This window comes from Bos grunniens, chromosome 1 (genome assembly GCF_055505025.1).
Source record: "Bos grunniens cultivar Pamir isolate PY7600 chromosome 1, Bosgru_T2T1.0, whole genome shotgun sequence".
Classification (NCBI taxonomy): domain Eukaryota; kingdom Metazoa; phylum Chordata; class Mammalia; order Artiodactyla; family Bovidae; genus Bos; species Bos grunniens.
In genome coordinates, this window is record NC_141165.1 from 60,905,723 (window position 1) to 60,930,407 (window position 24,685).

The 24,685-nt window shown below is 39.6% G+C and overlaps 1 protein-coding gene across 1 annotated transcript in view; it reads right to left on the reverse strand.

Moving 5' to 3' along the window:
* Positions 1–1,042: 1,042 nt before the first annotated feature.
* Positions 1,043–24,685, reverse strand: part of RPL22L1 (ribosomal protein L22 like 1) — a 36,311-nt gene continuing 12,668 nt past the window's right edge. The window contains exon 4 of the mRNA XM_086394094.1: positions 1,043–1,344. Coding sequence (XP_086250220.1) covers positions 1,305–1,344 — 40 coding nt within the window. The 3' untranslated portion in view covers positions 1,043–1,304. The remainder of the gene's footprint in view (positions 1,345–24,685) is intronic.

Here is a 24,685-nt window from a genome sequence, read left to right on the forward strand (position 1 = left end):
AATTCCTGACTGCCCTCGTTTGTATCTGTTTTGTCACTTATTTTTTTGTTTTTCCTGTCTCTGTTTTCATTATGACACTTCCTTTTTGTTCTTCTTACATAGTCTCTGGCTTAAAGGAAGATGATCCATCTTTGTGCTGCAGTTGACCCTAAGTTTTCAAGAACTCTGGTGATAGCTTGTCTGAAGAAAATTCCTGACGTTGGAAGCTTGTGCCTTCCTGGAGAGACAGATATGTAACGGGATGTAAAAGGATCAAGGAATAGGAACAATGAAAAAGCAAATCAAGATGAAAGACAAAGGCAAGGAGGAAGAACCAAACACTTGGGGTGACACATCCCAAGCACATCAATCATCAATATGGATGACTGAACCAGCGAAACCTGTTTTTCCACGTGAGGAATCTGGTAAATGTGCAGCAGGGGTTCACAGGTTAAAGTACAACAGGAGGAATTATGTGCATACTGCAGTGTGCACAGGGAGCTACAGAAATCAATACAGACTCTACAGATGGGAGTGAGTGTAAGTTCATACATTTATAGTGTCCAATTTATTTATTTGCCTTGATATTTATATTATTTATTTGGTTGCACAAGGTCTCAGTTTGGCACGAGGCATCTCTGATTTCCACTGAGGCATATAAGATCTTTAGTTGTGGCATGTGGTATCTAGTTCCCTGACCTGGGACCGAACCAGGACCCCCTGCGTTGGGAGTGCAGAATCTTAGCCACTGGACCACCAGCAGAGTCCCTCTAGTGTCCCATTTAGAAAAAAACTAAAAATTAAAAGGATTAAAATGCACACATCCCATGGAATTGTTCAGGAACTCCTACTATTTTAGGAAAACAAAGATGAACAAAGATATCACATCATTTAAAACAGCAAAAACTGGGAATCACTTAAATATCAAACATAATAATTTTTGTAGTAAATTGTGGTACATCCACAAACTAAAATGGCATCAGCTATAAAACATGTTTACAAGTATCAGAAAATGTTCTCCATAAGTTTCAAAATTAAAGAAAAATTATAACAGCAAAAAGGCTCACTCTGTACGTTTATTTTAATGTAATGATAATAGCAAGTGTTTACTGAGACTCACCACATGCCAGATGCTTTTTGCAGCATTTTGAATACATTAACACATTTAAACCTCACAATACCATAAATAAGGAGTCATGATTTTTTTTCAAATTTGCCCATGAGAAGGCTGAGGTACAGAGCAGTTAAGCAATTTGGATGAGGATGCAAGGTTGGCAAGCAGAAGGCCAGTAACTGGTCCAGGTCTTCTGGTTATACCCACTCACTTAAGCACATGCAACGATGCCTTCCGATGTCTCAAGAAACCTAGGAGACAAAACAGAAATAGGCTGCTTTTGAATGGTGACCGTAGAGGAGAGAATGCCTCTCTGCAGAGAAGGAACTGGTCCTCTGAGAAAGCCGCTAACAGAAGCTTTCAGTTGGTGCAAGGGCCCAGTTCTGACAAGGCTAACACAGGAAACTAACATCAAGGGGAAACAAATCAACCTAAGGAGACTGGAAGGGGGGAAAGTACATCAACTCAGTATCTTAAAGATAATTCCAGGACAAAATATGCCATGAAATTGTTCAGATTTTGAAAAACAAGCATTCAAACGTTCATAAACCTGAACTGACAAAGTGGTCAACTATTTATTTTATCACATCATAATATCTTTAGTCTATAATGATTGCTTAAGAGGAATGCCCTTAACAAGTGAACTCTCGTTGTGATTTAACGTTAAATTAAAATATTCACAATGAAAGAGTAAAATGAGACTTTCTAAGATAAACAAAGTCTAAAAAACCCTAATATTCAGCTTACATCATTGAATAATTGTGTGGGAGACATTGCTCATATTTCATAATCTTTCCTTGGAAATAGGAAAGGTTTTTATTATTAATGTATTATTCTACATTGTTTTTAACAAATCGTTTCACCTACATCATTTACCATATTTGTCACCAAATGACTAGGTTTCCAGAAGTTCAAATCCACTGACAAATGATGATGACTTGCCACCAGAGAATCTGTTTTTTAAAACTGAACAGCAGTGTTTCAAGACTCAAAGAGATATTCCCATAACATATTTAGTAATGCCAATGGTGTTAAGATAAGCCTATCTTCCTAAGATGGCTCCTGAGAAATCCTGACATTTTGTTTTAAAAGAGAACCAATCACATTACTTTATTATCACGTATGTAACTTCGAGTTTTAAAAAGATCTGTTGTATAAACTGAGCTATGTGTATACACACGTATCTAGAGTTTATTTCAAGGCTTATGGTCACAGTTTTCCCTAAAGTACAATAAACACTCTTTTCTTCTTCATTTCATAACAGCCTGGGGCTTCAAGCACGCTAAGATAAACAACACTAATTTTCCAGTTGTATGTTAAGGCCTTAAATCCACCACATAAATATTCCAAAACCAACTCAGAGCAGTAAGCTGGATGGGAAGAACAACCAGAGGGATTACTCCAAGCCTTTGAGGGAGTGGGGGAAACGCGTTTCTTGACCTTCTGTTCTGAACGGCTCCTTTTCATCTGGTTTCAATTCTCTTGTTTGTGCACCTTGCCATATTTATTATTGAATTCCTGATTTCTTCTTCTTGTTTCATGTTCCGTGTTCCAATGATTTATGAGAAATTGCTGATCTAGATGTTATCTTTGGCATCCTGCGAGTGCACAGAGCTCCTTAAGAATGCTGAGAGGAAAAACGTGTTTTGAGTAGGGCAGTGCCCTGGCTGAATAGATGTCCATCAGTTCATGAAAAATGCCAGTCACAGATTCCTCAATAAGACACATTTTTCTTTTTAAACACAGCAGTAGCAAGGGTATTTTCAAAATCACTGATATGTTTTCCTCTTTGGTGGATGAGTGTGGTTAGAAATAAAATGTGGTCCTGGAATCTTTCCTGGTTGTCCAGTGGTTAGGACTCCTCCTTTCAAATGGAGAAGCTGTTGGTTCAACCCCTGGTCAAGGAACTAGGATTCCACATGCACGTGGTGGGCAGCCAAAATAATTTTAAAAACAATAATAATAAGATGATCCTAAAACAGTGATTTGAGGAGAAATCTAGTCAGATTATTTTTTAAGATTTTAGCCCAAAATGAAGTGGCAAGTTTTCCGTATCAGGGTTCTGACTTATTTGGTTTGACTAAGAAATAAAATATGCTAAAGACATTTCAGTTCATTTCTAAACATCTCTATTAAGGATGGGAGAAGGCAATGGCACCCCACTCCAGTACTCTTGCCTGGCAAATCCCATGGATGGAGGAGCCTGGTAGGCTACAGCCCATGGGGTTGCTAAGAGTCGGACACGACTGAAGTGACTTTGCAGCAGCAGCAGCCATTAAGGATAATCTTGTTTATAAATGTGTAGGAAATGAGAGCTTTTTTTTTTTAATGGTGACCAGCTTTCTCTAGCTTAATTAAGTGAAAATTAATTAGCAAGTCTAATATGCTTAGGGAAAATCATCTAATTAGATAAATTTTGTAGGCTAATCAAAATACTGGGGAATCTGTCTACATTTCTTCCTCTCCACTAGTGGGAGTTAAACACACCCTCCAGAAAACATTGCTCTTACCAGGCTCAGTAAGTAAAGTGGCTCAGTGGTACCAGTACCAGTGGTTCAGTGGTAAAGAATCCACCTGCCAAGCAGAAGACAGCAAGACACCTGGGTTTGATCCCCTGGAGGAGGAAACAGCAACTCACTCCAGTATTCTTGTCTGGGAAATCCCATGGGCAGAGGAGCCTGATGGGCTACAGTCCCTGGGGTCGCAAAGAGTCAGACAGGACTGAGCACAGCACATCAGGTATTTTGGCGGCTTCCCAGGTGGCTCAGTGGTAAAGAATCTACCTGCAATGCAGGAGATACGGGTTTGACCCTAAAGAATCAGGCATGACTTAGCAACTGAACAACAACTGAACTTCATCTTTCTAGACAAAGCCTCTGCTTTACCAAAGCACTATATCAAACACCCTAAAGCAGACTTGTATACAGATTCCTCACTAGGCTTAGTGTTTTGTGACTTTTTCCATAGAATTTAATAATTTCTAAGTGACTGCAGGGTGATATGGGTCAATATATCGAGTCCTAATTATTTAAAATGACATTCTTCATTCACTTCCATCTTATTTCTCACAGTAAAATCGGGAAAGCAACACAACAAATGAAGACAGGTAAAGCAATTAAGGAACATTATAATAAAGTGTACTTGCAGGATACATAATAGAAAAAGAGAAAAGAAGTCCCCTGTTCTACAATAATAATGGAGAAAGTGGACACTTTCCCCTTGTTTCTGCACTCACAGATATCAGCTGTGATAGAAAACCTAGAGCAATAAATACATTCCTAGTTTGGTAGTTAGGCAAATTCAGCATGGAAGTAAATAGTTAATGGTTATTTCAATAAATCAAATGTTCATTTCTGTAGTTCCAAACACTTAAATCCCAGAGTGCTTAAGAAACAATTTTGAAAACTGAATATTTCTCCAATAAATTTTAAAAAAATATTCATTTTGCTTACACCATTTTTAAAGTCTTTATTGAATTTATTACAATATTGCTTCTGTTTTATGCTTTTATTTTTTGGCTGTGAGGCATTTGGGATCTTCCCTCCCTGACCAGGAATCAAACCTGCACCCCCTGGATTGGAAGGTGAGGTCTTAACCATTGGACCAGCAGGGAAGTCCCCTCCAGTAAATTTTAGGAACTCGTGTATGTACCTCAATCTTGGTCAAAGGCAAATCTTTGATTTCCAGGTTTATTCTTTATAAACTCATCAACTTAGTTTCCAAAATTCAAATTTTAACTTTGGTAGGAGCCACGGTTTATTTCAGAGTCCCTTGGACTGCAAGGAGATCCAACCAGTCCATCCTAAAGGAAATCAGTTCTGAATATTCATTGGAAGGACTGATGCTGAAGCTGAAACTCCAATACTCTGGCCACCTGATGTGAAGAACTGATTCATTAGAAAAGACCCTGATGCTGGGAAAGACTGAAGGCAGGAGGAGAAGGGGACGACAGAGGATGAGATGGTTGGATGACATCACCAACTCAATAGACATGAGTTTGAGTAATCACTGGGAGTTGGTGATGGACAAGGAGGCCGGGTGTCCTGCAGTCCATGGGGTCACAAAGAGTTGGGACATGATTGAGCGACTGAACTGAACTGAACTAAAGGTTTATTTCTGGGTGGTGTGATTAAGTATGGTTTTCATTATCTTCTTTATACTTTCCTATTTTGTATTGTTTTTATAGTATTTATCACTTTCATAATTTGGGGGAAAGGTAGTAGAAAAAAATTCTAGGTTGCTTAATATATAATGGTGTACACTTGTGAAGAAAGGAGTTTTGTTGAGATAAGCTTTCATAAGGATGGCTACTGACCTAGTCCACATCTAGGATTCAAAAACATAGCCATAGATGTAATCTTGTATCCATCTAGGTTAGGTACCTAAGTGTCTTTTCTAAGAATTTTAGTTAGTTAGTTAGTTCAGTCGCTCAGTCGTGTCTGACTCTTTGCGACCCCATGAATCGCAGCACGCCAGGCCTCCCTGTCCATCACCAACTCCCAGAGTTCACCCAGACTCACATCCATCAAGTCAGTGATGCCATCCAGCCATCTCATCCTCTGTCATCCCCTTCTCCTCCTGCCCCCAATCCCTCCCAGCATCAGAGTCTTTTCCAATGAGTCAACTCTTCGCATGAGGTGGCCAAAGTACTGGAGTTTCAGCTTTAGCATCATTCCTTCCAAAGAAATCCCAGGACTGATCTCCTTCAGAATGGACTGGTTGGATCTCCTTGCAGTCCAAGGGACTCTCAAGAGTCTTCTCCAACACCACAGTTCAAAGGCATCAATCCTTCGGGGCTTAGCCTTCTTCACAGTCCAACTCTCACATCCATACATGACCACAGGAAAAACCATAGCCTTGACTAGACGAACCTTTGTTGGCAAAGTAATGTCTCTGCTTTTGAATATGCTATCTAGGTTGGTCATAACTTTCCTTCCAAGGAGTAAGCGTCTTTTAATTTCATGGCTGCAGTCACCAACTGCAGTGATTTTGGAGCCCAGAAAAATAAAGTCTGACACTGTTTCCACTGTTTCCCCATCTATTTCCCATGAAGTGATGGGACCAGATGCCATGATCTTAGTTTTCTGAATGTTAAGCTTTAAGCCAACTTTTTCACTCTCCTCTTTCACTTTCATCAAGAGGCTTTTTAGTTCCTCTTCACTTTGTGCCATAAGGGTGGTGTCATCTGCATATCTGAGGTTATTGATATTTCTCCTGGCAATCTTGATTCCAGCTTGTGTTTCTTCCAGTCCAGAGTTTCTCATGATGTACTCTGCATATGAGTTAAATAAGCAGGGTGACAATATACAGCCTTGATGTACTCCTTTTCCTATTTGGAACCAGTTTGTTCCATGTCCAGTTCTAACTGTTGCTTCCTGGTCTGCATTAAGCGTTTAATTAAGAAGAACCAAGTAAAATGACCTGTATTAAAGGGCTTCCCTGGTGGCTCAGCTGGTAAAGAATCTGCCTGCAATGCAGAAGACCCTAGTTTGGTTCCTGAGTGGGGAAGATCTCCTGGAGAAGGAAATGGCAACCCACTCCAGTATTCTTGCCTGCAGAATTCCATGGACAGAAGAGCCTGGCAGGCTACAGTCCGTGGGGTCACAGAGTTGGACACGACTGAGCGGCTTTCACTTTCAAAGTTAAAAACAGAGCCCCAAAACCCTCTAAACAAAGCCCCCAATGTCAGGGTTTCCCAGAGCACACACTAGCTTTAATTTCAAATTACTTAGTGGTTATGCTTTTTAAAAGAAGATCTGGTAACATTTATATTGACATATAATGATATAATTATATAACATACAATACTTACATAGCTAGATAACAAAAATGCTGTAAAATTATTTCTACTCATTCTTCAATGTATCCTTAGAGAAATTCTGAGTGATGCTCAAATATTAACATGTGATTTCTGGGTAGTGGGTTATGAGATGTGTCTTTGAACCTTTCATGTTGACTAAATGCTTTTTACCAAGAAAAAAAAAAAAGCCCCCAAATGAAACAAAAACAATATCATATAAACAGTATGCAAACAAAACTGTATTATCCCCAAACTTTTCTCTCTAGGATGCAGAAGAAACTGTGAATCAGAAATGATTAGAGAAATTACTAGGGAAGCCATGATTTCATCTAGTCTTGTATTCTCAAAGCCTTTCAGTATCATTTCAGGGATACAGCTCTGTGCCCCTTGCTGGATTGAATCATGTGCCAGACACAGTCCTCACTCCAATATTTTATTTCTTTATATTGTGCTTGAATTCTTCATCTTTCTGTCTCCAATTGTTCGAGTCTTATACTTCAAGAAACAATGTCTTCTTTAATTATATTGCTACTTAAGTCTCTAATTGCTGTATCACAGATCTTTGCAGATATGACTCTGTTCAGATGCCATAAATGTCCACTGTTGTTCCTGGCACAAAACATCTTTTCTTTCAGACAATGAGTGCATGGGTGGAGGGGGTGGGGGTGACTCCTGGACCTGCCAGGCAGTGCAGTAGTTTTCTTTATAATGAAGAGATAGGCTGTCACTCAACCTCACAGGCTCTCTGTCTTACCCAACACCAGTGGGCACTTATGCCCTGCCTCATTTTACACGAGACAGTAATTCCTAGCACTTCAAGATTTTTCTTACTACAGATTTCAAATGGGAAATAGAAAAGAAGTCTTACATTACACATTCTCGACAAACTGCAGCAAACATCCAATCCAATGCTGTCTTTCCTCCCTCACTCTTCAGCTTTGCTGCCAGTAAAGCTGGGGTTTTCCTTGTCACCCTTCATCCTTCAGAGAACCTCCAGCCGCACCAGCTCCCTTTCCTTCCTCCAGTCTCTCATCTCCATCCTGTGCTGTGCTTAGTCGCCCAGTCATGTCCGACTCTTTGCGACATGTCCGACTCTTTGCGACCCGGTGGACTGCAGCCCGCCAGGCTCCTCTGTCTATAGGGATTCTCCAGGCAAGAATACTGGAATAGGTTTCCATCCCCTCCTCCAGGCAATCTTCCCGACCCAGGTATCTAACCCAGGCCTCCCGCACTGCAGGCAGATTCTTTAACCGTCTGAAACACCAGGGAAACCCAAGAATACTGGAGTGGGTAGCCTATCCCTTCTTCAGGGGATCTTCCTGACCTAGGAATCGAACTAGGGTCTCCTGCATTGCAGGCAGATTCTTTACCAGCTGAGCTACCAGGGAAGCCCCATCTCCGTCCTGCATATTTATATATTCAGTTGTCAAGAAGTTAAGGGTCTTCTTTACAAAGTGAAGGGGGATTATGAATAATGATTTTATTCTCTCCTGTTACACCCACACTAAATGTTCATAGCAAGTCTTCATGATAGGTTTCAGCATCCTTGGTTTGCACTGAGGGAAGTCCAGGGTACAAAATCCAGCTCTCTCTTTCCAGAGCATCATTCTAAACTACTATACAGAACTTTCCTGTTCGATCCTTGTTCAGAGAAGATTCCACATGCCACGGAACAACTCAGCCCATGTCCCATAATTTCTGAGCCTGTGAGCCCTAGAGCCTGTGCTCCAAAGCAAGAGAAGCCATAGCAATGAGAAACTCAAGCACGACAATTAGGGAGTAGCCCACACTCTGTGCAACTAGAAAAAGCCCACGTGCAGCAACAAAGACCCAGCACAACAAAAATAAATAAATCACTTAAAAAACCTACCGTACAATGTCTATTTCCTTGTACAATCATAAGATGTCTCGATAACCCTCACATAAATCAGTGTGAAATACTCAGGTATCAAAATCCAGGCAGTTACAGATACAGTATGGCTTTTATGATTTATGTTTTTGGTTGTCTCTTTGTCCTAATAATGAAGGAAAACATCTCAAGGTCAAGTCCAACTTTGAGGTTGTCTCTCAAAAGAAATGATGTTTGGACACCTACATAACCTACCCATCAGCATAAGATAAAAGAAGAAATCACTTTTGGGTACCAAGCTTTTATGCAGAGTAACACTAAGCCACACATTCTTAATCTCCAAAATTAGTGTCTCCTGAATTGCAAGTAGATTTTTTACCCATTGAGCCATTGGGGAAGCCCTTATAAAGATGCATGCAGTAATAAATAAATTGTATGTTGGGGCAGTAGAAGTGGAAATACAGTTGGTGAGGATTCTACATTTTAAAATCTGAACTTGAGGAATGCAGAAAAAGAGACTCAGAAAATTTGCACCTTTATTATCAGTCTTTATCGAGTAAAGAAACTGACTTGCCTGAGGTGTGAGCAACCATGGGAGATAGAAGGATAACAATGAATAAGCCCTTTGGTGGGGGAGGTGCGATGAGGGTAGGGGTTCGGGGGTGAAGAGCCACTCTCCCATATGCAGCTGGGTTGAAAGACGTGTATCAGTCAGAACGGGCTGGATTTTGATGCAGAAACAAATTTTTTAAATCTCAGTGGCTTAAAACTGTGCTTATTTCTTGCTTACACTTCCATATCCATCACAGATTCGAAAGGATGTTCACTGAGCCATCAGGGACCCAGGCTGATGGAGATGCCATCTCAACGTGTGCTTCCACAACCAAAAAGCACAAAAAGGGGCAATGGCAAAACATACACTGACTCACACAGCTGTCACCCAGAAGTGGTATCTGTGACTTTTCTCTCATATTTCATTGGCTCTGGCAAGTCATATGGCACAGTTAACTTCAAAGGGAGTTGGGAAGGTGCAGTCTCATGTGTGCAGAAAGAGAAGTGGAATGTTTGGGAACGGGCCTGATGAGTACCACTAGGAAACTTGATGCTATTTTAATAAGGGAGAAATAGCAGGTTGTTCTTCGTTAATTTTTTTTGCCTCCAAAGAAGGGCACAGGCTCTGTCTACATGCTGCCATGTTGGATTAGCCTCACCATTCTTTAATGAAGAGGGATCTGTTAACATCAGAAACTCTCTGTACTTCTAACTCCATACTAACTAAAACCCATGTATCAACATCGGGTTTAGTAAACTGCATATCATTCATTCCAAGGGTGGATTTAGTCATTTCCAGGGGATGCTTTTAGTTATCTTTGAATAAAAATCTTGAGTAAAGAGTCATACCAAAAAGTGATAAGAAAGGGATCACCCTATTTAGGTACCTAACAATTGCATTTAAGATCCTTAATACTCGCAACCATATACTGCTGGTTAAAATATAATTTGACATAATCCTTTTGGAAAGAAATGTGGCAATATGTATCATTTTTACCTAGCAATTCAACAATTGGGAATCTATCCTAAAGAATCTCACATGTTTAAAACAAAACATTATGTTAATTGCTATACTGTATTAAGTTAAAATAACCAAAAATGTCTAATAATAGAGAAATGATTGAAGTAAATTATGGTAAATCTACACGAGGTATTCAATAAAAATTATGTTTATGGGAAGGATGATTACGTTCTATTAACTAAAAAGTAATTATACAAAATCATTCCTGTGGTGTGATCACAAATATGTTGAATGTACTTATACCATACAATGTATTTTTTGTATTTATTTTGACAGTCACTGTGAACAGACCACTTCATACAATGGTTCTAAAAAGACCATTTGGATATGATTTATGTCATAAATGCACAACTGAAGGACTAGTATTATTTATTAACTAGTGCCCCAAACCATCACCAACTTGCTGACAATGTGAGGGTACATAATAAAATATTAAGCTGATTTTAGAAAGTTGAAAGATAAACGCAATGTAGGTTTTTACCAAACTTAGTGCTCTCTCTGTCTCTCTGTCTCTCTCTCTCTCTGTATATATGTCTACATAATATATATATATGTCTACATAATATATATAATAGACAAAAACTTATTTTCAAAGTTATCAGAAGAAATTGATTCACTATAAAAAGAGCTAGCCAGAAAAAAAAAATCTAGTAGATACATTATAAACATTGAGACTGTTTTGGTACATAATTCTAGGACATGTGTATATAATAAAAAATGCCTATAGAAAGGTAATCCTCCTATATATTATGACTTTAATACATTAATGCATATAAGATTTTTATATGTTTTATAATAATTTAAAAGTTTGTAAATGGTTACAATAGAAAAATGTTGAAGGGAATTGAGATTATTTAAGCTGGAAATAGAAACTGAGAAGAAAATCAATAGATATTCAATGAGGTAAAGGTATATTTGTGAACATGTTAATGAGCGATTCTTTTAAGGACATTAACAGTTACTCTATCAAATATCTGCTAAAAGCAGACGGATTTAAGAATAAGTAAGCATTTCCTAAATAGCAAAGTAACAACATTCTGGAATATATTGCCAAGGAAATAAGGCAGTGTCCCTCCATAAGGTTTGTTTCATTTGAAGGAAAGGGAAGATGGCCGCCACTTTCAGAGTCTGAGGTAATTTTGTTTTGGCTGGGGATGACTAAATGATTTCTCCGTTGTTTTTTCAGTTTGAACCATAGGTCCCCTATTCTCTACAATACTTTTATAACTTTTTTGAAGCAGCATAAAGCCAAGACATTCTTTTCAAAAGCCATTAAGTTTATTTTCAGTTGTATTACCTATAAAGAACTAATTTCAGATTAAAAAAAATTTTTTTACAGTACCTTCAAAAATAATTTTTTGTATTTTTATTTTTCTTGCTTACTAAAAAAAAGAGAAGTTATTGCAGTTTCATGGTTTCTTTTCTAAAAGCCTTGGAGACAACTGTATTTTAAAATTCAGTACATTTCTGATTTTCAAACAATAATATGATACAAATAACATATATTATGTAGCACTCCCAGTGAAGTAGAGATAGTAGGCATAATCAAACATATTAATATTTTTGCAGTTATACATACAAATATTTGAACTAAGTGAGGTAAAGTCTACTATAAGATAACATCCTATCTATCTAGGTTACATTCTCCAATCAAGTAAGTTAAAAAAAATCTTTGGTTTTTGGAATGCATTAAAAGCTAAGATGGGCTTCCCAGGTGCACCAGTGGTAAAGAACACACCTGCCAATGCAGGAGACATAAGAGATGTGGATTTGGTCCCCGGGTTGGGAAGATCCTGAGGGCATGGCAATCCATTCAAGTATTCTTGCCTAGAGAATCCCATGGACAGAGGAGGCTGGTGGGCTACAGTCCGCAGGGTCGCAAAAGAGTCGGACACAACTGAACCAACTCAGCACGCACTCACAAGATAGGATACAGAATGTCTGATTGAATTTCAGATAAACAACAAATATTATAACTTTTTAGCATATGTCCCAAATATTGCATGAAACACAGTTGGGCTAGAGAAGTTTTTCAATGTTTATCTAGAATTCAAATTTAACTGAGCTTCCTGGTTTTTTATTTGCAAACTCTGGCTTTTTGGATTTCAGAATTGCAAACAAGTGATTGTGGACATGTATAGAGAAATATCCTAACTAAAATACTGTTACAGTCATTCTTCTAGGGATAGGGTTTGGTTTGGGCCCTTTTGAAGAAAGTCACAAGAAACAAAGTTGTATTAAATATGTTTTCTATGAACAAAGTATGTAAAGTGTAAGACCTGTGCAGAGGTACCCATCTTAAAACTCTAGATATTTCAAAAATTATAAATAAAATGATTACTCTAAAAATCATTTTAATTTGCAGTTCTTTTCTGTTCCATTAAAGTTCATCATCTATCAAGCATTCCTTTTATAAAATTCATAAACTCTCTTGTAACAAAGATATTTCATTCATTCGTGCTCATGTTCAGTTGAGTCCGACCCTTTGTGACTGCATAGACTGTAGCCCTTCAGGCTCCTCTGTCCATGGGATTTTCCAGGCAAGAATACTGGAGTGGGTTGCCATTTCCTACTCTAGGGGATCTTCCCACCCCAGGAATCAAACCTGCATCTGCTGCATTGGCAGGCAGAGTCTTTACCACTGAGCCACCAGCTCCATCTAATGGAGGAAACATCTAATTACAGCCCTTCATAGAGCTAGGAATATTTCCATGAGTGTTGGTAAAACTATAAAGTACGTGTAGGCCGCAAACACACAGACACACCACACACAATTTTCTGTGCTACTTTGTTTTTTGAACCAGATAAGATGGAGAACTACTTAGTTCTAGTTCTTGCATATCCACTCCTTTGCTTAGATTTGAACTAAAAAATGAAATTGGGATCTCTTAGATCCACACCCACTCCCTTTCAAACCAAACCCTCAGTGCCTCCTGCCCGAGTAACTATTACAGTCTCCTAGCTAATTTTTTTGAGGGGGCTAATTTTCCAGCCTTCATGTTCTCCCAACTAATACATGTTATTTTCAGACTAAATTTCCTAAAAATGGCATTCATCATCTCCTCCCCTTGCCCTAAAACACACATCTTCATTTCATTTTGTTTCTTACTCTATCCCACCCTGATTATTGGAACTTTTCTGTTAGGTAGTTAGAATAGGGAAAGGGAGTACAAAATAGCGGTGGCTAAAAGACAAGGAAGAGAAAAGCCCGTAAAAATAGAACAGAGGACTGTCCGAGGGGACTGTCCGAGGACCGGAGTGAGGACTTCAGGTAGAACAGAGTTCCTGACAAAGCCCAATTTGCATAGGGCAGGCCTCGGGGAAGAAAAAAAACATATAAAAAGAGGAACCAAAGGGCTCTCTCTCTCTCTCCTGCGCGCTGGGGCCCTCTTCTCTTAGCATCTTTGGATCGATGTGCCCTCACGCCTTGAAGATGGATTTTCCTGCTATCTTCTAAATAAAATAGAGCTGTAACACTGAGCTGTAACACTGATTTGTCTAAGAGCTCTAACGGTCCGTTCGAGACCTGAGAGCTATAACACGGTCTGTCCAAGACCCGAGGGCTGTGACACGCCGAGGGGGCTTTTCCGTCACTCCAAATCTTTGTTGTGACGAGACAAAAACCGAGGAGCATACACTCGCCTGACATTTTCCCTCCCTGCTCCCCATTCCCATCCATTCATGCTCTGCTGGTAGCTCCATTTCCTTCTGCTCATTCATACTTTAGTGCCTGGAAGTCAGCGAACAAACAAAGGCTGTGAAATCAGACTATTCAGCTACTTAATCACTCTGAGCCTCAATTACTTCATCAATAAAAATATAAACAGTATAGCCCTGGACTTATCTTTTTACTTAAGTCAATTTGGGGGTGGGGTTTTATGTCCTTTGCAATTTCATGAGTCTTACCTCTTGAAAAAAAAGAAAAGCAACCAGGAGTTGGCCTGGCCTCACAGGCAGACAAAGGTATTCTACTAAACATAAAAAAATTCACAAAACATTAACATTAGACAAATTCACTTTGTGACCATGAGAGAGCAAGGCAATTTAGTAATCATGTCTGAGAAAAGACAAACAACAATCTTAAAACAACAAAAAGCATCAAATGTTTCCATTTTCTGGCTAACATAAGGAACTGTTGTTTTATTATTACAGTTTTAGCCCCAGTGAAATGTTTCTACCTCCTAGGTAAGATTCATAAAGAAACTTAATCACATAATTACTCCTACTTCCTGACAACATCCAAACTTGAGCAAACTGCTTTAAATTCTCCCCAAATTCCCTAACATAAACTTCAATCCTATAACGAGGACTTATATGGATAAGGTTTATATGCATCTGTCTTGAACCAAACAACAGCAAGGGTAAGGTCAGAGAGAAAAGACATCAGAATCAATTCCTTCAAAATTTTGAGTTTATCTCATTAGTCTTCTTGTTAAATAAGGATAAATCAAAGTTTTCTTACTGATTTTATTTTCCCAAAATTTATATTTAGCATCACACCATTTAGAAGGGAAAACTTTTCGCTCTGGAAGTACTCCAGTAGACATTTCTCAGTACTAATTTTATAAACAAACAAGCCATGTCCTCTTTGTTTAAGGTACTTGAATAAGAACTGTTATAATCAAAGGTTCATTTATTTTGAAATATCTCCCTCTTGAGGGCATTACTACTTATGCATCAGTATACTGTTAAACTCCAGCCCTCTGATACATACTGGTGGGTAGAAACAGAAATAAATTAATATAAATACCTTGGATGACAATTTGGCAACATCTATTAATATTTAAAACCCATGAGTATAAGACCTATAGGTAAGGACAGTCACCAAAACTGTAAGCCACCTAAATGTCCAGCACTAGGTGTCTAGTGTAATGCATAGTGAAATCCATGTAACCATTAAGGTTAGAAAATCTATATACACTGACATGGAATTATCTTGAAGACATGCTTGTACACACATACTTGTACACAAAGAAAAATACCTCCAGATGAAAGCTGGTAATGGTTGTTGCCTCTGAGAGAAGAAATGGTTCAGGGGGAAGAAGACATACTTTTTCATATATACCCTTTCTATATAAACTGATTTTTAAAACCATCTGTGTGTATTTTCTGTAAATCAAAAATCCAATAAATTAAGCATTTTGTAAAATTTTGTAAAAAGAACTTACGTGCAAAAAGTGTACAAATTTTAAGTGTGAAAGACAGCAAACGTTTATAAAGTCAACATAACCAAGTAAAAAAATTCATGTCAAGTAAAAGAGCACTACTAGTGTGTATTTGGAGAAGGCAGTGGCACCCCACTCCAGTACTCTTGCCTGGAAAATCCCATGGATGGAGAAGCCTGGTAGGCTGCAGTCCATGGGGTCGCTAAGAGTCACACACGACTGAGCGACTTCACTTTCACTTTTCACTTTCATGCACTGGAGAAGGAGATGGCAACCCACTCCAGTGTTCTTGCCTAGAGAACCCCAGGGACGGGGGAGCCTGGTGGGTTGCCATCTATGGGATCACACAGAGTCAGACACGACTGAAGCGACTTAGCAGCAGTAGCAGCAGCAGTGTGTATTTAAAGAAAATACCAGTCATTTAAAATTTTTGCCTGTAAATATTTCAGTATGTATCCCTTGATATAAGATTTCAGCCTAGAGTGGAATGGGAGGATTTGAAATGGAGAATCTCAGGCGTGCCCCCCCCCCCCACCCAGAAAAATAAAACTTAAGAAGAATGGAAAGACTAATTTCCCCAAACCTGTCTCCTGACCAATGAACATCCACCACGAATACTTCCCCATTTTCAATGAACTTGCTGCCTGGACTCTGGCTGAACCCCCTTTCTTTGCACCTTTTGCCCAAGAATACCACCTGCCTCAAACCCTCAATGGATTCACGTGTAGCCTGGTGTGTCCTAGGCTGCAATTCCCCTGCTATTTCCAAATAAACTCAATATCTAATCATTTGAGCCTGCTTCAGCTTACCTCTTCGTTTAGATTGTCTCTCTCAACACATATCATAATACCATTGATAAAATAATAAGAAACTTAAAAACATAACCATAATGCCATTATCACATCCAGTAAAATTAACAATAATTAGAATTAGAAATGTTTAATGCTTAAAAATTTTAATACCCACTTCATGTTCATTTTTTTTTTTTTTGCTTATCTCAAAAATGTCTGTTTACATTTGATTGGTTTGAATCGTGATCCAAAAAGGTCCACATATTATATTTGGTTAATTTTTCTCTTAAATCTTTTTATTCTGTAAAAGTCCTATCCCCTTTGGTTAATGCTACTTCTTTGTTGTTGAAGAAACAGGTCATTTATCTTGTAGAATTTCTCACATTCTGCGTATAGCTAGTTAAATCCTCCTGGTGTTGTTTTATATGTCTTTATTCACTGAATTTTTTGTAAGCCAGTAGACAGACCTAGGAATCAATGTGTTTCTTGAGTGGGTAAATAAAAGGGCTCTATGATGCAGTACGTTTGGGAAATGCTGTATACTTTGTAAATCAACATATGGAGATTTACAGATAAAGACCTGAAAAATCCTAAAGTGAGGAAATGTTCAATTTTGCTTAACTGTGCATTTCCTTCGGGTTTTGTTGTTGTGATTGTTGTTGTACTACCTATTATATTCACATGGAACTAGAGTCCTGTTTTACACATTCTGATAAACACTGGAAGAAAAAACCTAACTGGTCTTCTCAGAATTCCATGATTTTGTATGGAGCAAGACCCACTGCAGATCTTTATACAAGTTTGCTGATAGGGGGATCCCACAGACATTTATTATGTTTTCTATTTATAGAGTATTATACTTGAAAACGCTTCCCTGGTGGCTCAGTGGTAAAGAATCTGCCTGCAATTCAGGAGATCACCTGCAATGCAGGAGATGCCAGTTCGATCCCTGGGTCAGGAAGACCCCCTGGAGAAGGGAATGGCAACCCACTCCAGTATTTTTGCCTGGGAAATCCCAAGGATGGAGGAGTCTATAGGGTTACTTAGCGACTAATGCTATGCTAATGCTATGCTAAGTCACTTCAGTCGTGTCCGGCTCTGTGCGACCCCATAGACGGCAGCCCACCAGGCTCCGCCATCCCTGGGATTCTCCAGGCAAGAACGCTGCAGTGGGTTGCCATTTCCTTCTCCAATGCATGAAAGAGAAAAATGAAAGTGAAGTCGCTCAGCCCTGTGTGACTCTTAGCGACCCCATGGACTTCAGCCTACCAGGCTCCTCTGTCCATGAATTTTCCAGGCAAGAGTACTGGAGTGGGGTGCCATTGCCTTCTCCGACTTAGCGACTAAGCCACCACCAAATATTTAAAAACACAATTCCTGTTCTCAGAAGTTAAGGCTGAGTTGATGAATCAGCAGGTGTCCAGAAAGCAAATGCACATGGCCATTTAAAGGAAAGGCAGTTAAAAAAGAAAAAAGAAAAGGAAAAACAGCTGTGTAGACTGCAGTCACTGAGCGGAATGGTCTGGTGGGGTTCACTGGGAGGAGGCTCCAGTGGTGAGGCTGGCTTTGCAGCTGAGCAACAGGAATTGGCAGCAAGTCAGAGCTGAAAAATATCCCAGAAGTCATCTGGTATTGTCTTTTCATTCACAGAGGACAGAACGTCCAGGAATAGGAAAGAATTCTCACAGCCAATGAAGGACACAGCTTAGGACTAAAACCCAGATGTTCCTGCTGCTAAATCTAATAATACACTGAAAAAGTCCCTTTCAAAATTATTTTTTTTTTTGTAGGTAAACTGTTTTGTATTCCCTGTGGAAGCTTTTAGGATTTTCCCTTTATACTTTGGAGTTCTGAAATTTCTTCAGGATGTGTCTAAGTATGAGCTTTTCCTTTCATTCTGCCTGGCTTTCAGTCAGCCTTTTTATTATGAAGATCCAAGCTTCCTTAGGGTGAGGGAAACCTTCATCAGTTCCTTGCATGTCTATATCTGGGCCAGTTGTTTTGATTTGTTCAAACCAGTTGCTTTTTCTTAGATGTTTTATTCATTTTGAGTCATCTTTGGTTGATCTTTCCATATTTATGAATGAAAGATCCTATTAATGATCTGGCTTGGAATTCATTTGAAGTTATATGGATTGGTTTATATAGAAAGGCACGCAGAGGTAAATTTGGCCTTGAAGTCTAGTGAGGGAGGAAAATAAGCAAATTAAAAATTCTGTCGGTGTCAGAATGCCTATAGTGTAGTTTAACCAAAAAGAAAAGGTGGTGGTATTAGTTTGTGTGCCAGGAAATTTCAAGTGTGCCCCTCCTCCAACTTCGTAGTTGCCTCTGGCTCTTTCTGGGTTGAGCTGGAAATGGAGGGGTTGGCAGAGAAACAGACTGAAAAGTCTGATGTAAGAGCAATGGTTTGGTGGCATGGCTCTCTGGACAAGAAGAAAATTTGACCCTTATTCTTCATCTTAAAGGATACTCTAAGCAAAGAGTGATCCACCATTCCAGTTCTACAATGGGCAAGCCATTAGCCACTGCAGTCACTCTCAGGGGAATTCAGGATAGAGAAAAACAGGAAATATTCTGTGCTTTTTTTATACTGAAACTAGATAGTGAAGATTCATATCTAAGGAATAATTGCAGTAAGCCCAGATTCTTGCATCTTCCCATACACAGAAAAGCACTAAAATCATTAACTAGAGATGTCTGTTCTTTTTGAATAGCAGTAAGTAATCTTCTGACATTGGACTACATTTTTTTTCCCAGCAAAACGCCTCATACATTTCATGGTTCCTCCCTTACCTCTTCAGAGCAGTTCCTCAAAGCTATCTAAGAGGCTGTCTCCTGGACTATAGTCCTCAGTAAGGTCCATGAATGAAACTAAATTCACAACTTTTATCTTGTATGTTTCTATTTCAGTAGACAACACGTATCTGCATTTCTCAAAGATTTATCACTGAGAATCTTTATTTACATTTATGACATGGGCAGTGCCCCTTCTTAGAACTTTCACTTTCCTCTTGTAGCCTCTGAGTACTTGGTAGTTCATTCTACACAATTTCTTTTTGTTTGGGGTCTTATCTCTCTCCCAGGAAATCCTCTTAAGTGGACAAATATTTAACCCAGGCCTGGTCCTTCTTCATGGATCACATTTGGTCCAAAGAAACATTTGTTCATCCTTGCATCTGTGGACATCCATCTCCCATTGCTCTGCTGCTGACAAACTGCTCTGGCCACTACTGCGAGCCTTGGTTTCTCAAGGTTGAGTCAAACACTCAGGAGTCTAGGTGTGTTTATAGTCCTGGTGTGTAGATAGTGAACTAAGGTTACAAAACTGGAACCTGAGCACCTCTTTGCAAGGTCTACAGAGACTATAAACACCTCACTTGGGAAGTGGGAAAATTTGCCACCTTCAATTTTGTTCTCAGTTTTGTGGATCTCAGCTGAAAAGCAACAGAAAAGGTCTCATTGTAAAAGTTTATTTCATGCCTATATGAAAAGTATAGGAGTGATGAAATACAGAATCTTCCAAGCTGTTTCTAGAAAGTAGTGGGCCAGCTCCCATAATTGACTTTATTACAACAGAGATAGGCACCAGACAACTGCTAAAGCTGTTTGTGGATCTCAAGCAGTAAACAGAACAAAATTTTGGTTCTCCTAAAAAGCTGAATGGAGTCAGCTGAATGTGTATCACTGTGAGAAAGAACTGCCTGTCAGAGAGAGAGAAGTTTAGAAATATTTTTATACTAAGGCCTTTACAGGGAATGATCACTGAAGTCAGATAGACCTGGAGTTTATGAGCTGTGTAACCACAGGTAGACAGTTCAGCACTCTAAGCCCTTGATTTTCTGACTGGTAAAAGGGAAATAATAGCTAATGTGAAGAATGGCTGTGGAGATGAAACGTTGGGTGTGAAAAAGGCTAAAAGAGAAGTCCCTCCATGAGTGGTAACCACCATCACCATCCTTCCTCTGCCTACAATCCCTTTTTCTTTCTTCCTTGCCCCATTAATTCCCACTCTCCCTTAAAGATAGCTCAGAGTCAGCCATCTTTTCCAGTAGCTTTCCTGGACTCCTTTCCCCCTTCATTATGGTATAGATGCTTCCAAAGCATCTTGTGATATCTCTACTGTGGCACTAACCACACTTACTTGAAATTGTAAAGTCACTTCCCCCAACTGGAACTGTGGGCTCCTTGAGTATAGAGAACACTGTATTCCTGAGAGTAGTGTTATTAGTATTATTAGTATTTCCCACATTAGCAGTGTTATTGTTAGTATTTCCCACATGGGAAAAAGAAAGGTAAAATTATGTTTACTACTCAAATTGTATAGTACAGCTCTCAAGATAGGACCTGGAAGAACAGAAATCAATGACCTGGCAATTGTGACATATATGGGATCTGTGTAATTCACACCATTCCACCTCAGAGATAGGGAAAGAGCAGTCTATGTCACTTCTTTCCTCCCTTGGGAGAAAACATATCCAATTAATCAAAACTGAGATGGTAGGTCCTTGATTCCTAGTCTGGGTCTTTGGATCATAGAATTCTAAGGCAGGAAAAAGCTTTAGAGAGTGCTTCATCATGGGAGGAGAGGGGACTATCTCAAGCAGCTTGTGTGTCTTAAAAACGGTACTCAACATTGTAAGTTTATATTTGGAAAAGTTAAAGAAGGACCTTACTTTGTTGAGTTTTGGAATGGAAAGCACCCAAAAACTTCAGTTGGTGGGGATAGGTGTGGGTCAATTATATCATGAGGGCAACCAGAACCAGGACAGGGAAGCATCATGTATCTTTGTCAAAAGGAGGTAGGCATTACTGAAGCCTGACAAACACCAACCTATTTCCAACCACTTATTTGCATACATATGAGGAAACAGGTGTGTCCAAGGAGACACACCGTGTGTGCAAGCAGAGGCAGGATTTGTGTTTCTCCACTGCATCTCAGCCTGACCATGGCTTTGTGTGGTGAAGAAGTGGCACAGCCCAAGAGCAGGAGGAACATTGAGAGAGGACAGAGAGGCAGAAACGTGGTGTGATCCTGAGAAAGCCAGGGGTCTAAGACCCAATGTGCTCATATGCCAAATGGGGAAGACAACATTCTACCACATGGGGCTGCTTAAGGACCAAAAGAGAAGACAAGTTCTTTTATAAAATGCAACATGTTATTTAAAGGTGACCTTTCTAGCATTTGCAGGAGAAAAGGTGGGAGACCTGGGTTCAATCCCTGGGTCAGGAAGATCCCCTGCAGAAGAAAATGGCAACCCACTCCAGTATTCTTGCCTGGAGAATCCCATGGAAAGAGGAGCCTGCTAGGCTACAGTCCACAGGGTCACAGAGTCAGACACGATTGAGCCACTTAACTTTAACTTTTTCTAGCATTTAAATCATCCAACTTGTAAAAGAGACACACACTTAAGCTATACCTGTAGACTCTCCAATCACTTCAGCATAACCACAAACAAGGAATTCCAGAAAAGTAGAAAAATTAATGCTAATCAAAACTTTTTTTTAGCACTTTTTAATGAGGGAAAATTGTATAAGTGGATAGCCACATGGGAAAACAAAAGGTAAAATTATATTTACTTCTCAAATTTGCAAACCAGGATAAATTCTAAATAGAATAGAGACCTAAATTTTAAAAATGAAACCATACAAGCATCAATGAATTCTCCTATATCCTAGAAATAGGGAAAACATTTTTAACCCTGACTCAAAAATTCTGAAACAATGAGAAAAAGATTAAGATTTAATTGCATCAAAATAATACTTCAACAAGACAAAACAAAAAACACCATAAAGACATATTTAAATTGAAAAGAAAAATTACAACTTGTATCATAGACAAGAGCTTAATAGCCTTAATTTAGAGGGAGCTTCTAAAAATAAAGAATAAAAAGACCAAGAATCCCTTATACATCTTAGAGACATAAACAAGTGGCCCACAGAAAAAGATGTGTAAATAGTCCTTAACTTATTAAGTGACACTCAATCTCACTCATGGGAGAAATACAAATTAAATGATCCTGAAAACAATGTCTCATCTATCAGCAAAAATACCCAAGTGGGACAATAAAAGCTGTTGGTGATACTGTGGGCAAATGGACATTTACGTACATTGCTGGTGGTGAAGGAGGAAACAACAGGCTCTATCTTGAAAGCAGGACTCCATCTTGGGCTGGACTGTGGACTTTGAGCCATATGCCCAGTATCTATGGAAACGAGATACCAACTGGAAAACCAGGCCCCCAGAAGGAAGAGCCCCAGGGCTTGTACCTGGACTCTCCACCACCTAAAAGAATACCCTAATTATCTGTGTAACTGAATAGAATCATACATTCTATATGCTTATTGGGGTATGACCACAGGCCTATTGATAAATGTCCACTGTTAACTACCTAGGCTTAAGGCATTTGAATCACGGGTTAACTTTGATTGTATCTTTCTTTTTCCTTTGTTCAGACTAGTTTCAGGGAATTTGGGGAGGTGGGTTTGTGCACGTACACTTAGGGTATATAAGGTTTTCACAAAAACCAGTCGGATTCCTTGGCTAAGAGGAGACTGCATTGGGCTCCTCTGTGTAATAAACTGCACTCTACTATCTGTATTGTCCTTCTGAGTAAGTTTGTTTCCCAGAACGCGTGACTACAACAGTGGGAAGGCTGCTGCTGCTGCTGCAGCTAAGTCGCTTCAGTTGTGTCTGACTCTGTGTGACCCCATAGACGGCAGCCCACCAGGCTCCCCCATCCCTGAGATTCTCCAGGCAAGAACACTGGGTTGGGTTGCCATTTCCTTCTCCAATGCATAAAACTGAAATGTGAAAGTGAAGTCGCTCAGTCATGTCCGACTCCTATCGACCCCATGGACTGCAGCCTACCAGGCTCTTCCATCCATGGGATTTTCAAGGCAAGAGTACTGGAGTGGGGTGCCACTGCCTTCTCCGTGGAAGGCTACTAGAAAGGTAAAAAAGTAGAACCCTCATGGAGGAAAGTCTGGCAATATATAGTGAAATTATACATTCATATATCTTTTGACCTAGGAGTCTCACTTCTGGGAATACAGTCCAAAGATTTAATGGCAAAAATAAGAAAAGGCACATGCATGAGGTTTTTAATCACAGTGCTATTTATAGTAGTAAAGGCTTGGAAACAACTCCAATGTCCATCAGTAGGAACTGGTTGAATGAAGTGTGGACACATATGGGAATGATGACTCCATGAACTATTAAGGAAAAATAAGTAACATGGAGAAAAGTGAGTACATTAAGGTATCATTTAACAAATGGTTCATATTACATTTAAATGGATGGATAAACCATAATGGGCTTCCCTGTGGCTGCGTGGGCGCAGGAGGGCCAAGAGGAGCTACTCCACGTTCAAGGTCAGGAGGGGCAGCTGTGAGGAGATACCCCTCGTACAAGGTAAGGAGCAGCGGCTGCGCTTTGCTGGAGCAGCCATGAAGAGATACCCCAAGTCCAAGGTAAGAGAAACCCAAGTAAGACGGTAGGTGTTGCAAGAGGCATCAGAGGGCAGACACACAAACCATAATCACAGAAAACTAGTCAATCTAATCACATGGACCACAGCCTTGTCTAACTCAATGAAACTGAGCCATGTCACGTGGGGCCACCCAAGATGGGTGGGTCATGGTGGAGAGGTCTGAGAGAAGGGAATGGCAAACCACTTCAGTATTCTTGCCTTGAGAACCCCATGAACAGCATGAAAAGGCAAGATGATAGGACACTGAAAGAGGAACTACCCAGGTCAGTAGGTGCCCAAGATGGTACTGGAGATCAGTGGAGAAATAACTCCAGAAAGAATGAAGGCATGGAGCCAAAGCAAAAACAATACCCAGTTGTGGATGTGACTGGTGATAGAAGCAAGGTCCGATGCTGTAAAGAGCAATATTGCATAGGAACCTGGAATGTCAGGTCCATGAATCAAGGCAAATTGGAAGTGGTCAAACAAGAGATGGCAAGAGTGAATGTAGACATTCTAGGAATCAGCGAACTAAAAAGGACTGGAATGGGTGAATTTAACTCAGATGACCATTACATCTACTACTGCGGGCAGGAATCCCTCAGAAGAAATGGAATAGCCATCATGGTCAACAAAGGACTCCGAAATGCAGTACTTGGATGCAATCTCAAAAACGACAGAATGATCTCTGTTCGTTTCCAAGGCAAACCATTCAATATCACAGTAATCCAAGTCTATGCCCCAAACAGTAATGCTGAAGAAGCTGAAGTTGAACGGTTCTATGAAGACCTCCAAGACCTTTTAGAATTAACACCCAAAAAAGATGTCCTTTTCATTACAGGGGACTGGAATGCAAAAGTAGGAAGTCAACAAAAACAAGACCGGGAGCTGACTGTGGCTCAGATCATGAACTCCTTATTGCCAAATTCAGACTGAAATTGAAGA